Source organism: Sporothrix brasiliensis (genome assembly GCF_000820605.1).
Source record: "Sporothrix brasiliensis 5110 chromosome Unknown Cont13, whole genome shotgun sequence".
Taxonomy (NCBI): Eukaryota; Fungi; Ascomycota; class Sordariomycetes; order Ophiostomatales; family Ophiostomataceae; genus Sporothrix; species Sporothrix brasiliensis.
This window is the reverse complement of record NW_024467132.1, coordinates 31175-46275: the sequence shown is the minus strand read 5'-3', so window position 1 is coordinate 46275 and position 15101 is coordinate 31175. Positions and strand designations below refer to the sequence as shown.

General features: G+C 55.3%; 4 protein-coding genes across 4 annotated transcripts; 3 read left to right on the top strand and 1 right to left on the bottom strand.

The window, feature by feature from the left end:
• Positions 1–2583: 2583 nt before the first annotated feature.
• SPBR_03488 (uncharacterized protein) lies at positions 2584–3979 on the top strand (the record flags this gene model as incomplete). The annotated part of the gene is made up of 3 exons (XM_040761779.1): positions 2584–2769; positions 3004–3860; positions 3934–3979. The coding sequence occupies 3 exons, from the start codon at positions 2584–2586 to the stop codon at positions 3977–3979; spliced, it is 1089 nt and encodes a 362-aa protein (XP_040623036.1).
• A 392-nt stretch (positions 3980–4371) lies between these two features.
• Positions 4372–5463, bottom strand: SPBR_03513 (uncharacterized protein; the record flags this gene model as incomplete). Its single annotated transcript, XM_040761804.1, has 1 exon — positions 4372–5463. The coding sequence occupies one exon, from the start codon at positions 5461–5463 to the stop codon at positions 4372–4374; it is 1092 nt and encodes a 363-aa protein (XP_040623035.1).
• A 1428-nt stretch (positions 5464–6891) lies between these two features.
• Positions 6892–8661, top strand: SPBR_03459 (uncharacterized protein; the record flags this gene model as incomplete). The annotated part of the gene is made up of 1 exon (XM_040761750.1): positions 6892–8661. One exon carries the CDS (start codon positions 6892–6894, stop codon positions 8659–8661), a length of 1770 nt encoding a protein of 589 aa, XP_040623034.1.
• Positions 8662–10217: 1556 nt separating this feature from the next.
• On the top strand, positions 10218–14317 carry SPBR_03407 (PI phosphatase group protein; the record flags this gene model as incomplete). Its single annotated transcript, XM_040761698.1, has 2 exons — positions 10218–10262; positions 10331–14317. 2 exons carry the CDS (start codon positions 10218–10220, stop codon positions 14315–14317), a joined length of 4032 nt encoding a protein of 1343 aa, XP_040623033.1.
• Between the last annotated feature and the right edge of the window lie 784 nt (positions 14318–15101).

The window sequence follows — 15101 nt, the reverse complement described above, 5'->3', positions numbered from 1 at the left end:
GATGTTGGATGGTGTTGGGCAAGTGACCCTGGGGTGTTGCGAAGCAGCCTCAGAGCTTGCAGAAACAATAGCCAATCCGCGATGAATTTCGCTTTTCACAGGTCGTCAGAATCGCAAAGTGCTCTGGGGAATGCTCATCAAAAACAGCCTCGTGTGATCGGCGTCTGCATCGACCCTCAACTTTATAGAAACGAGGGACAGGTAACCAGTACCCCCGGAATGTCGCCATCGCAGCTCTCTCGTCATCTGTCAATGGGATGACACATGTTGCTGGCCATCTTCAATCTTCATCCCCTCCCCCCCATCATCAGAGTTCATCTTTTTGGATCCGAAACCGTCATGATCTCGTCTGCATCTGCAATCCAGCCTTAGCGGTGTGTTCGCACGCTTCTTCGTCCATTGCATCGCCCGTCTCGCTTATGTCGGTTGGAGGCCGGTCCCCATATCTTCGGGTCTCCGGTAGTAGTAGGTTGCGTGCACGTTGCCCCCCCTCCATCTTCAACTTGAGCACGTCAACCGGGCGGTCACCCCGACCTCGCGTCTCATCAAGGTACGGCCATCAAAAATACGACGGGCGGTGCCGGACAAGGGTCATAAAGGAAAGGGGCAAAGAAGCAGACCAGCAGGCAAGATATGTTCGTACAGCCAGACGGGACAGGACGCAAAACGTCAGCAACGAGCACCCGGCACCAGGCTGGCGATATCTTGATTGTGAAATGCGCGAAAGATGATACGCTGGCCATGGATAGTGGCAGACATCGTCCGAGGGTTGTGGGGATACGTCGGGGTGTTGTTTGGCTTCTGATTGGCATGCAAGGTCGATTTGTCGATTTGTTGTCAATTGTGCCAGCACAATTCCGCCATTGCATTGCCGGCGATGCTACGGAAGAGCTGAAGGATCTGAAGCCTACAAGGCCCGGCCGGGACAACAAGCGGCCCTAGCAAGGTGCCATTGGGGGTCTCGTCGAGGGTGCTATGCCGACATCTTCGCATGGCGCTAAGAATGTGGTAGGTGGTGTTCGCAATTGACGACCTGCCTTGTACAATCCATCGCACCCTAATCCCCTGGCCTCCGCAACCTATCGTGTTTGTCATGCTTCCTTTATTAGCCTTTTCGTTGCTTTGCCACTCGGGCCTCGGGGCACGTACTCGCTTGCTTGGTTGGATTGGCGACATTGATTGTGCAAACTAGAGTGCAGATAAGATGCTGTCGAAGTACACCTGTCATGACCGTCCATAAAACAGACGGGATGCTAGATGCAAGGGGCCGAACATGGCCAACAAAGAAACCCAACCGGCCAAGGTCGTGTCGCGTTGACATGCCGCCCGCGAAACACTTGGAGCGCAGCCAGCACACCATCTGCTGTGTAGTTGCGCAACGGCAACAGGAGAAACAAAAGGCATACCGTCCGCGCACTCCAACGAATCGACATAAGAAAAACGAAGCAAGACACCAAACAACAATGATAATAATAATGGTAGAAAACAGAATAATACATGGACCCTAGGCCGCACTCCGTTTTTGTAGCCTATTGATTTACGTACCCTTCTAGCGAGTCGTTTTGTCGTCTCATTAACACCGCGGTGGCCGGACAGATGGTGGCGCTGTGGAGGTCGAGGCACGGATAAGGCAAAGCCAGAAGATTCGAATGAAAGAATACGGGGGGAGGCCGGGAGTGACGACGACGATGGCCAGAGACGGCCACAGCCAACTTTCCCAGGGGAAGGAACAAGCTCGTCGCGCTTTTGTACAACGCCCGCCCTCGACAGGAAGGTGCGCGGCTTGTAATTACAGTTATGTTTCGTTTACTGAGTTGCTCTTGCTTCGTTTGCAGGTTTCTGACCAAGGCGACAGGAGCGCTCGCGCTGCAAACGCTTATGTAAGACTCAGCACACCAAAAACGAGTACAAACAAAGGCAATTTATAAATGTCCACATACTTCCCCGTCGATGCACCTCTCGTCTCTTTATCTTGAGCAGAAGAAATCCAACGACCGGTTGTAACAACCCTCCTGACGTGCAGGCCGACTGCTCTGTGCAGACACTGTGTTTTGTGACGCCAGTCCTTGACACTGGGCGAGCATCCATCCTACAATCAGCTTAGTCATATTCTTCGTCCAACATCATGTCAAAGAACACGCACAGCCTCCTGATGCAAAGTCAACAAAGAAGGCAAAGAAAGGGTTTGGACAAAGCAATGGTCGCTTTCATTGCTATTCCACGGTCAATAAAGCCATCGCATCGCCGCATCCGTCTGCACGGATGTCGGAATGCAGAATGTGGAGTCTGGCTGCCTCTTCTGACTCCAAGACTTCATTTTGCTCTCCGGATATCAAGCGACCTTGTTTCCGTTTTTCAAATTCTTTGCTCTACATATATCTCGCTCTGCTCCTCTTCCTTTTCTTTTCTTAAAAACGTTGCAACCCACCTCTTCCTCTTTCCCTTTCCATTTCTTCACATTTGTTTTTTTTTGTTTCAGTATACTGTGTACAACTGCATCCTCTCGGCTTTCAGCACCTCTTCAACCTTCTTTGCATTCTGTATTCCTCAAGGGAGCACTATCCGTCACTCTCCACCAGCACGATGCATCCTGACTGGCCAGAAACCCCAGCTGACTTGGTGCCACTGCCGCAGTGCCCAGGCCCGAAGTTGCATGCATTTGATTTTAAAGGTCCTCAAAATATTGAATTCGTGCGAGTCCTTGGACAAGGCCTTCATTCTCATGTTTTGAAGGTCAAGATCAAGGGCCAGGAGTATGCGCTCAAGCTGGTACGTATTTTTATTTGTTTATTTTTTTCGGTTTTCTCTTAAGTTGTAAGAAGGAAAGATCATATATAGCCAAATCGTCAACCGTCCTCCGAGACGCCCCCGTATTCTGCCAGGTTTCGTTTACTAACACACCTCGCTTTTGTATAGTTCCGTTTCGTGTACGAAGAAAACTGGCAAGGCCCCGGAGAGGACTTGGTTAATAGTACTCGCGAAAAATTAACCGTCCTTGCCCAGTACTCGGACCCGTTTTACAGCGAATGCCGCGCGTTTGGGCGTCTGCACGAAACAGGCCACACCGACCTGGCCGTCCCTTGTTATGGCTATGTCTTACTGGACGAGGAGCATGAGCGCAAGTTGACTGAGCAGTTCAAGCTCGAATACAATGGTAGCGTTGATTTTCCTGGCGACGAAGACATGCGCGGGCTCTATCCAGGCGAGCGCAGCGGCAAGCCGCCGCCGCTCCGTGGCATCATCAAGAAACTCGGGTCCACCGTAGACCCCTGGAGCCCAGCCAATCTCACCGTGCGCACCGCGCGGCGGCTCCTACGGGACACGATCCGCCTTCACCAGCTGGGCATTTTCTACCTCGACTTGCGGCCCGAGCAGCTTGTGGACAATGTGATGTGCGATTTTAGCACCGCATTCACTGTTCCGCATTTCATGGCCAGCCCCGAGCTAAATCCCAAACTAACCGAGAAGGATCTGGCAGCCATGGAGCACGAGGTATTCCTGTACACCATTAACGACTACTGGAGTGTTGAGGAAATGATTCTTCGGCATATTGCGTGGCCCCGTCAAACATCCAAAGTCTACGAATTGATGACTGTGTTCCCCGGCGGGGTGCGGGGACCGCATTGCCCAAAGCCGTATTACCATCTCCGACGCACAAGTTCTCGTGTTGAAGAGATGCTTCGGATTTATGCGCTGGCCGATCCCCGGCAATTCGACTGGAAGGCCGGTGCCGCGCTCAAGGACCGCAGTAACCATAAATTGCGGCTGGCTAAAACACCCAAACGGTGGTATCTTCCATGCACGCCAGAAAAGGCGCTCAAAATGAAATATGATCGCATGTTATGCTCCACGCTGGAATGGTTTGTGGATGATGCCGGCTTGATTTTCCCAACCAAAAGAGGATATGGTACTTATATACGCCAGATTCAACAGGAAAGGAAAGAAACGAACTCTGAAGAAACGGGCGTACCTGAATTAGCAGCCCTCTAGCGCTCTACTGGGGCTTGTGTCTCCCTGTTTCTGTTTTCTCTGTTTTTGTTTTTGTGACTGTTTGGTGATCATTGGACGTACATTTTCAATGCATATTGATGTATTTATTTGAAACAAATAGACAAAAAAATAAGGAAAATTTCAACCATGACAATGGCAAATAAAACATATGCAAAACAAATTCTTAACGTGCGAATGAAAAGGCGCATTCAAAACTGGACCAGTGATCTAAATGAAGACAATAGATGAAGAGGAAAAAATAGAGCGAAAAAGGAGAACAGATAAAGGGAAAAGAAGAAAAGTAAAACTCGCCATGTACGACCTCTCTGTGAGCCCTATCCTACTAAGCCAAGTCCTTCACTTTGCACATTCGATGTACAATCAGTTTCCATTATTGTAATGAAACCAAAAGTCGGTCTGCAGACGAACGTCGACATTCACGTTGCCCAGAGAAGGTGTCGGCATGCTTTCTCCACCGGCAATTCCACCGACAGTTACAGCGGCCTGTATTGTTGGATCCGCCGTTGGCTTCACAAAGGCCGAATACCGGTGTTGATGAGCCCATACACTCCCATCGATCAGCCCGAGAGTGTCCCAGGTATCAATGGGGACAATCTCGTCATTCTTGACGAGCTGGCGGTGGCCATCGCTCAGCGACAGCATACAGAGCCACCACAGGGCCAGCTCCGTGGTCAGGTAGGAGTTGAGCCCAGCGCGTGGCCCGTTGCTCATCTCGCCCAGCTCGTCCAGTTCCGTGTTCCAGGGCACCGGCATAACGCGGGCCGTCCAGTCAGACCACGCTTCGGCCGATTTCGAAGGTGGTGTGGCGCCAAAGCAGCAAGCCACGAGCTCCTGGTCCGTCTGGATGTAACCATACCGCGTCCCGGCCTTGGAGCACAGGTTTGCCAGCTGTCGGACGGGCCACTCTTGCTCGTTATTGGCACTTGCGGGGTCCTTGATGAGCGTGCTTCCTCGCCATTTGACGCTGGTCCGGCCTAGACCGACGACCAAAACGTCGCGCCGGTAGTTGCCCAGCTCAATGATGTGGTCGATGGTGGTCCGTTTGGAAGCCGTCGCGAGCTTGGCCACGGTCGAATTGTCGGAACTGGTGTGCTTGTGGTGCACGGCCGCGCCGACGTGTAAGGCCATGGCCTGCTTTGCGTACTTGACCAGTGGCAGGACGGTTTTGTCGTTCCAGCCAATGATGTTGAAGGGTCCACTGTCGTCAATGACTGTGAGGCCCTGTAGCTGTTCAGTGGACGGCACGTTGTCGATGATGTGCGGTGGCAAAGCTGTATCGAGAATGTGCCCGTAGCTTTCGTTCAGAGTGCGGATATTGAACTCTTTCCAGAGGCTGACCGTAAAGCCGGGCCAGTTTGCAGACTTGGTGTTGCCCAGCGTTTGAGACGTGCACGGGATGTAAGGCTTGTGCCGAACGAGGCAGTCGCGCAGTGTCTTTGTGTGCGAGCTCATAGTAGCTGTTGACGAGGTGTTATGTTAGGGATGTGTGAAGACGAAATTTTGTGGTGGGAAGATGTGTGCAATGTAAGGACAACTTTGGTGTCTGGGGTCTAAGGTCTCACCGTCTGAGATTGTAGGAGAGAAACAACAGGAGTGGGAGAGGCTGTTCCTTTATCCTTGCCTCGTTCTCTTTCCGTTCCTTTTCTTTTCCTTTGCTTTCCTTCTCCTTTGCTTTCCTTCTCCTTTCCTTTACCTTCTCCTTTCCTTTACCTTCTCCTTTCCTTTACCTTCTCCTTTCCTTTACCTTCTCCTTTCCTTTGCTTTCCTTCTCCTTGCTTTCCTTCTCCTTGCTTTCCGCCTTTTCTTACATTGATCCACAGTGCCGGGCATCCATCTGCAGCTCAAAGCTATGAAGCTCTTTTATGACAAGTCACGAGGCTGAAGAAGATTCAGCCCAATTGCCCAATGTATAGAACTTTATAGACTGCACGACCTGTAACTTTTTTTCTTGTGTTCTCATTCGTCCGCCTTTGCATCCCCTCATATTTTCGGGGCCCTGTATAGCTATTGGCATGTTTGCTTCCGTCAAAGCAGCCTGCCCAAAGCGGTCTTGTTGGTATACCCCTGCTTGCCCCTGTTGCCCTTTGCTTGCTCGTTCTGTGGCTGTTACACATAAATATAGAATGCCCCATACCAGAGCAGCCGTCACATCCTGCGCCGTGCATCATGTATGCTGCACACTGTGGAAATGGCGGCAAAGACAGACTGCGTTCAGCCATCGCATTCTGGGAGCCCATCGTCCGTCTCACCGTCAATCTACCTGTCAGTTCATTATACAAGTGAACACGGATTTATTCACAGGCTGATGCAAGTCGTGATAGCCTCACCTATCCCTGCCCGGACACCCCGAGCAGCGACACATCATCTTTATGGCATCGCAGGGACTCTGGGTGTGTGGGTGTGCAATACGCTCTTTCACCTCTTTTTGTCTTTTTTTCTCTCGTTTTCTTCCGTTTTATCTTGATTTCTTCGCCTTCATTAACTCTTTCGATTAACGATAACACATGAGTTTGAGCCTTCCTCTTTTCTCTTGTGAATGGTTAGTTGTATTTACTCACTGGTTGGCTTACTGAGTAATCACGACGTGCGTCAACTAGGTACATTCATAGAGCGCCTCACATGATTATTCTGTCGGTGCATACTTTATTTTGTTCATATTCGTCGTCGCTGTGTTTCTACTCCCAACCCCGTTCTGAAGCCCAGTTAAATTACCTGCTCTTGTTTCAGCTACTTCTCGTTGTCATTATCGTTTCCCGCCCTTCGGCTTTCTTCTCTTTCTTTTATCTTTTTGACCCTGCGCCTTATTTGCCCCGCGGCTCATTCCTTGAGATTTCTGCCGTCCTCACCATCTCTCTATTACGCTTCCGTCTCTTCCTTAGAATGACGTACAGGGATGAGCAGCAAGGCGATGAGATCGGCTGGTCCGCACCGTCTGCCAATACAGATGTGCCTTTTGCCGCAAATATCAGCAACAACACAACGGCCGCCGCGACCATGACCGCCATGTCCAGTGACATCCTGCCTCACCTCGTTCCCCCGACCGAAGACGAGGCCACGATGTACTACAGCGCGTTCCCTTCCACACCCCGACTCCTCGGCCGGACTTCGGCGGGCATCCGGCCCTGGAGCCTCCGCATCCTTCACCCAGGCCCCTTCACCACGTACCAGCACCTTGTGATGTCACCCATTGGACAGCACCCCATCCTACACATCTGGGATAACGTGGAGCCCCACATCGTTTCAGCCATCAGCGCTCTGCCATGGACCTCCGTCGATGTGTGGCGCATCGGCAATAACGATCTGCAGCCTCAAGAGCGTCCCGTCGTCGTATGGGTCGGTATCCCAAGACACCAAGCCGAGAACGTTCACTGGGATATCATTGCCCACGTCTTGCGCTCCTGTCGTGCTGTCCTTGATGCAGCGGGCCTGCCCGACGTTGAGGTGGAGTTGCGCACATCAGACGTCATCCAACTTCTGGCCGACAACAACAGCGGAACCGGCAGCGACAGCGCCCCCGAAGTGCTCGACCCGGCGAAACAAGTCGATTTTCCAGATGTCATGAAACCGTTTACGACAGCGATAGGTCAGCCCATTTTCCCAATGGAGCGCGACACAATGACGGGAACGCTCTGCGTGTTTCTCCAGCCGACCAAACGAGCGGCTGGTGGTGACGACACAACGAGACAACTCTGGGCGCTATCATGTCGCCATGTTGTCTTTCCCAATGTTCTCTACAGAGAGAACTTGCACTACGACGCGACATCATTCTCAGCAGCGTCAGGACGGAAAGCCATCGCCAGCCCGCGCCAGCATGATGTCGAGGCCGCAATGGACAGCCTGGCTAGCCTGGCCGAATTCTCCAACAAGTTCCTCACAACAGACACGCAGCACACGACTCAGACCTCTCTGCTCCGTGAACAACTCAATCTCGCGGCTGCAACTAAACTGCAACAGAGACTCCGCCCGTTCGAGAACTCCGCTGCCCGGGTCATTGGCAAGGTCTTGCTATCGCCTCCCATCGGCGTCGGTGGCAGCGACGGCGACGGCCGGCGGCAACAGCCATGGACACGTGACTGGGCTCTGATCCAGCTGGACAAGGCGAGGTATCCCACGGCCGCATGTGGTCGCCTCATGAACCAGGTTGACCTGCGTACGTCTGACTCTCAATACCCGACCAAGCTTCGGCGGCTGTTGAATCCGAAACCAGCCAACACAGTGCGCTTCGAATATCCCGAGTCTGGCCTCCTCCGGATTCACGGTATGATTCCAGTGGCAGAAATGAAAAGCCCCAAGATGCTCGATAAGGACGACGAGGAGAGCATCCTTGTTGGCAAATACGGCGCAACGACGGGTCTAACTTGGGCCGCTGCGTCCGAGATCCTCTCAATGGTGCGGCACTACCTGCCTGATGGTGGTTCCCTCCAGTCCAGAGAGTGGGCCGTCAAGGGCTCGCTCCACGACCGGTCGAAACTGTTCTCCCAGGCTGGCGACTCGGGGGCCGCCGTTTTCGACATCGAAGGTCGCTTTGGCGGTATGTTGACTAGGGGTGCTGGCATATCCGGAGCGATCGATGTCACGTACGTGACGCCGGCTGAGTGGCTGCTGGCTGATATCGAGCGACACCTTGGTGTGGAGATGGAGTTGTTGTGAGGTATTCGGAACTGTCAAGAGAGAGTAACGAAGTTTCAATGGTTAGTCTACCCAGATTGCTCTCTTTCGGAAGGTATCTTCGGCGCCCATACGCATCTACGTTATGTCCGAAAGGGGAAGGAGTTTGCAATTGACTCAACATATCACGATCCATTATCAGCTGGTATCTGTCTTTTCTGGCCTGTTCTTGTCCCTCTTTACCCCCGTAGTGTCATCAGTAGGCATTCGCTGAGTATCGTCGAGCCTCTGCAGTTGGCACACGCACAATGCTTGGCCAGATGTTCTTTCTTGCCATTCTGTCCTCCAGAAGGTTGCACTTGGGGTACTCCTATTTGCGCGAGGTCGTATATGCATTGATCCCTGTAAGTTAGCCTTGTAGCGGGGATAATCCCAAGGTCATAGTACCGCCGTATAACAGTAGATATAGTGAAATTAGCGACAAACGATTATTCGGACTTACTTACACTATAAACAGGAAACATGTAAACAAACCCGAACCTAGTTAAACGCAATGCAGCTAAGCAATTCAGTACACGTGACTCGGCATTCGCCGTCTTAGTAGGAGCCCTCTTCCCTGCTTCGTATTTTCTAACGCCTAGGAAACTCGCTCGCTCTAGCCCCTGGGGTTTGCAAGGCGGTGACGTCGGGCTGTGAGCGGCAATGCAATCTTGCCCCACCTACTGTAAAACATACAGTGCACAAGCAAAGCAATTCCACCGTTCACTATTCCAAGAATGCAGGCACCTTAGGGGAAGAGCGACCCAGGTGGCCACCATCACGACGACCACAATTACAACCACCAACACGGGAACAAAACAAAACAAATCGTGTGGCAGGTGCAAGTGACATCGACTTGCAGGAACGGAAAGCCAGAAAGTGCCACACAACACACAGACACCTGGAACCGCGGCTAAAAGCATTCCTGGAAGGAGCACTCCCAACAAAAAGGGGCCAAAAAATAACATACGCAGCATAGCCGCCTCCAGTGGTTTCTCACTGCAGGTGCAGCCCAGCACTCACTGTGAATAACACAGATACACCACACGACACCATACCTCCTTCCGTTTTGATTCCGCCGGCACCCATGCCTCGTGTTCGCACTTGACACTCTCTCACGAAGCGGCTCTTCTTTCTTCACCCCTTTCCACCATCTCGACGACCGTCCCATACAGCACCTGTTCATTCATCCCCATCCATCCCTTCGGCCCAACGGTGGACGGCCTCCCATCGGCATCCCACTGCATTCTCCGCATCCCACCAGTGTCCTGTCTCACCTCGCGCACCCTGTCCCCCAGTCCCGCCTGCGCCTTGCCCAGCGCCATTTACTCGACTTGTCTTCGCCCTTCATTTCGTCACTCGTCCAAAAACGTCAAGTTTGCGTGGGCAGTATCACATCGCCAACGTCAAAACGTCGCATTCGCTGTCACCTCCATGCTCGGCACCTAGTCAGCCTCGATTTCCCTTCGCCCCACCTCGCATGGGCAGCGCTCTTCCCGTCCTTCTCCCTCCCCTCCTCCTCCTCCTTCTCCTCCCTCTCTCCCTTCTCCTCCCGTATCATGCCTCCGCCTCCCGACGAGGAAGGGCCTGATGGCTCGTCCATTGTGAGTTTCCAGCGGCTTTGTAGGTTATCACATCGTTCTTTTCCCCCAGTACTGACCCCTCTGCGCAGAAGCCCGTCTCGTCCCTCCGAGCTCGCTTCGAGAACATGGGCAAGCCCGTCGTCGTCGGCAGCCCTACCATTGCATCTCCCCATCCCTCGCCACTTCCGTCGACGACTCTCAGCCGACCCATCTCGCCGGCTCCGAAACCGGACCGACTACGTGGTCCCGCATCCCCCATACTGGGAGACCGGCCCTTTGCTCAGGCGCCGCCGCCGCCAAAACCAAAGCCACACGATCCTTCGACCGCTTCCACTTCAGCAACTCCAGCAAGTCCAGCACACTCGCCAACATGGCCTGTCGCAGCCTCAACACCCGACACCAGCATCAGCAGCCTCAACCTGTCTGGCAACCCAGCCCTCTTGCGCCCTTCCAATCGTCTAGGACCCCCACCACCGCTCAGCCCACGGCCCATTGCGCCGCCCTCTCTGCTTGTTCAACCGCCGCAGTCACCTCCCAAAGGCCGCGCCGGCAACCTCGCCCCGTCCACCGCCGACCAGTCCAACTTCTTCCTCAACCCTGACTCCGTCGTCAAGGCACCGCTCTCCCCCTCCTCGTCGCCGCGCCTGCCCAAGATCCCCAGCCGACCGCACACGCCCACGTCACTCGACGCCCGGAGGTCGCCACGGCTCTCGCCGTCTCAGCCGCCGTCACCGCCACCGCCGCGTCGGTCTGCCGAGCTCAAGCGTGAGCGGGACCAGCGGGACGTCGCCCGCGATACTGCTATTGTTGCGCGCGATGCATCATCACACAAGGCTGCAGCACCGCCGCCCATAAACCGGACCGACAAACCCAAGATCCCCTCGCAGCAGTTCAATCCCACCCCCATTGTCCTGTCACGGGCACCCACTTCTCCAGCCGCCGTGTCCACGACTGGCTCGCCGCCCGGCAGCCGCAGCACGGCCGACAAGCTTTCTCCCTTCAGCACGCCGCCGAGCGGCGACGAGATCATCAACGACGACCAGCCGCCCATGCTGCCTGCACGGCCACGCTCGCAGCTGCCTCCCGTCGAGCGCAGCCACCCCAAGCCGCGGCCGCGGTCCGTGGCTGCACCACCAACGTCCGACCAGGGTTCAACAGGTCATCACAACGCGTTTGGACATGTCCGCCAGGACAAAGCCTCCAACGGCGTCGGAGCGCGAGGACCCCTGTTTCCACAGATTACGGGCAACGGCCACATCGGCGTGGACACGGTTGCCCAACGCCACGAAAACGACGACCACCGATCGGCGCGTCCACCTCTGCCATCACGTCCGACGCCGGGCGCGAACAATGCGAACAACGGCCAGCCGCCACGCGCCCAGATTCCTGCCTCGACACGATTACCGCCAAAACCGCCTCGCCCAGGAGTTGACACCCACGTCCCCACAAATGGAGGTTCGATGCACAGTGCCAGGATCGCCGGCATCGCCACTAGCGGTGCTTCAGGCTACGACACCCAGACGATATCCCCATCCCTCGCAAAGCGCGTCGTGTCGAACCCGACCACGTCCACCCAGCAGTTCCCGCCGCCACCGACACGTACGCAGCACGGCCGCTCGATGACCGTCGACCACCGCGCCACGCCCAAATTCCAGTCCGACTTCCATGGATCCAATGGCTCTCTTGTGCCCGGGCCGGGTCTCGCCTCCATACGGAGCGGTACATCCTCCCCATCAGACATTGCCAGCCGCAGCACGGACGCCCTCGTCGCCTTGAACTCGTCATCCAAACCACATGACAACCCGTCCGCCGCGTTCCCGGATGCCACAAACGTCAACCGCCGGCCGCCCTTTGCCAAGCAGGGCCTGTCTGAGATTAACACTCGACTTGACTGCCGCCAAGTGGACGTCTGTGGCCAGCGCGTGGTCACCACGGGCCAGCTCACGCGCGTCTGGAGTTTGGTCGACGGCGAACTGCTCATGAGCTTCGCCCACGGCGAGGGCATTCGGGCCACATGCGCCGTCTTCAAACCCGGTGCTCACGTCGATGACGAGGGTTTGCGCTTGTGGATCGGCAACATCACCGGCGAGCTTATCGAGGCCGACATTGCCACGCAAAGCGTCGTCGCTTCGCGACCGGCCGCCCACGCCCGCCACGAGATCATCCGTATCCATCGTCACTGCAACGAGCTGTGGACCATGTGCGACGGTGGCTCCCTGTATGTGTGGGGCCCCACCGAAGACACCGGCGTGCCGAGCCTGGCCAGCGGCCAGCATCAGTCCTTTCGCCTGCCCCGCGGCCACACCTTCTCCATTGTCGTCGGTGACGAGCTGTGGCATGCCTCCGGCAAAGAACTGCGCGTGTTCCTTCCGACCGTCGACGGCACGGCCCAGTTCCAGGTTTTGTTGCGTCCACTCGTCCAGGACGGCGCCGGCGAAATCACCTCGGGCACTGTACTCTTAAGCGAACCCGACAGGGTATATTTGGGCCACAGCGACGGCAAAGTTAGCATCTACTCCCGCACCGACTACACTTGCTTGGGCATGGTGAGTCTTGGGTCGTACAAGGTTAACACGCTCGCAAGCGCCGGGCCGTACATCTGGGCCGGCTTCAACACCGGCCGTCTTAGCGTCTACGACCCGGCGTGCTCGCCGTGGATGGTGAAGAAAGACTGGTCCGCCCACGATAACCCCGTAGTTCGGCTGGTCTCCGACCGCGCCAGCCCCTACCGCACGGGCCAGATGCAGGTAGTATCACTCGGCGCCGACAACGTGCTGCGCATATGGGATGGCCTACTGCAAGACGACTGGATCGAGGAGGCTATGCAGACGCGCGACAAGACGTACTGCGACTTTGACACTATCCGTGCGCACGTCATGACCTGGAATGCGGGCGCCTCGACGCCCGGTAGCCTTCGCTACAGCGACGACGACGCCTCGTTTATGCAGAACATGCTGCGGGATAGCGGCTCGCCAGACATTTTGGTTTTTGGCTTCCAGGAGCTTGTGGACCTCGAGGACAAGACGGCCACGGCGAAGCGCATCCTCAAGGTCAAGAAGAAGGAAGGGTCGGACCAGGAGCGCATGAGCCACCAGTACCGCGACTGGCGCGATTTCCTGGTGCGCTGCCTCGACGATTTCATGAACGGCGAGCTCTACCAGCTCCTGCAGACGGCACATATGGTTGGTCTGTTTACGTGCATTTTCGTCAAGGCGGATCTGCGCGACCGCATCCGCAACGTGGCCATTGCCGAGGTCAAACGCGGCATGGGCGGTCTGCATGGCAACAAGGGTGCCATTGCCATCCGGTTCCTGCTCGACGACACGTCCATGTGCTTTGTCAATTGCCATCTGGCGGCGGGCCAGTCGCAGGCCGCCAGCCGGCACAACGACGCTGCGGCCATTCTGGACAGCACGGGCCTGCCCATGGAGCGCGACACCAACACGCGCATCGACAGCTACATTGGCGGCGGCGACGGCACCATGATTTTAGATCACGAGCTGTGCATCCTGAACGGTGACCTCAACTACCGCATCGACACCATGTCGCGCGACACCGTAGTGACGGCCGTCAAGGCGGGCAACCTTGCCAAGCTTCTGGACCGCGACCAGCTGCTGGTGGCGCGGCGCCGCAATGCCGGGTTCCGCCTGCGCGCGTTCGACGAGCTCCCCATCCACTTCGACCCCACCTACAAGTACGACGTCGGCACTGACAACTATGACTCGAGCGAAAAGAAGCGCAGCCCGGCCTGGTGCGACCGCCTCTTGTTCCGCGGTGGGCACGGCGCCCGCGTGCGCCAGCTCGACTACCGGCGCCACGAGGTGCGCGTCAGCGACCACCGCCCTGTCACGGGCCGCTTCGAGTTGACCGTCAAGCACATTGACGCCAAACGGCGCGCCGTCGCATGGATGGAGATCCAGCAGCGCCTGGACGACCATCGCGACAAGGTATGCCACCAGGAAAAGATGTACTACCTGACGCACATTATCGGCTACGACGAGGCGACAAGCGAGAACCTGATTCGGGAGCGCACCAACCGGCGGGTTCGGCGGAGTCCGAGCCGGCACCGGGACTAGCACATGTCGTCTCTTGCTTGCTCCTGCTTTGTTTTTTTGTGTGCCTCTGTTTTACAAAAAAATGAGTTTTTACATACAATAAAGGGTTTCGTACGCCTGTGTGGCACAATGATAAGAAAAACAAAGGACCCAAACGACTCGGGGGGAGACTCATGATAGATAACATACGTCGCATGAACATATGGACGGTAACAATAACAATACCAGAATACTACATACCAAATTTGTGCGTCTAAATAACCTAACCGGAGGGTGAGGAGATCGAAATCATATCCGACCGCCGAGTAGACGAGACTAGCATTAAGTAAGCACTTCACTGATCTATTTTCGCCGGCGCGCACCTTCTTCCAATTGATGAGGCACCCTGTCGCTTGTACCTTCCCCGCAATTTTTTAAGCTGCAGTTGCCTGTTCCGTCTCTGTTTGGCGACTTCTGTTTTCTACCTAAACAATTTGACGTCATACGCCGTTGGTTGTTTCCCCCGATCTTACCTTTGCCATTTGCGACAAACCCGTTGACCAATTCATCCCCGCCAATCCGTTAATATAGAGAGGTACCAGGAAGGAACGTCCCTGTTGCTCTCCAATGCTCCTTCGCTTACTTTCGTCATCGCCCCCCCCCCCCCCAACGATCTTTATTTGCCCGAATGAGTAGAGCAGCAATATACTGGCCAAGCAGGAGCGGCCGCCTCGCCCTTTACTCGTCTTGTTCTCCGTCCTCGTCATTATCCCGCCGCCTGCTCTCTATTTCTGCGTCTTCTTCTTTACATAATACAACCGCACAA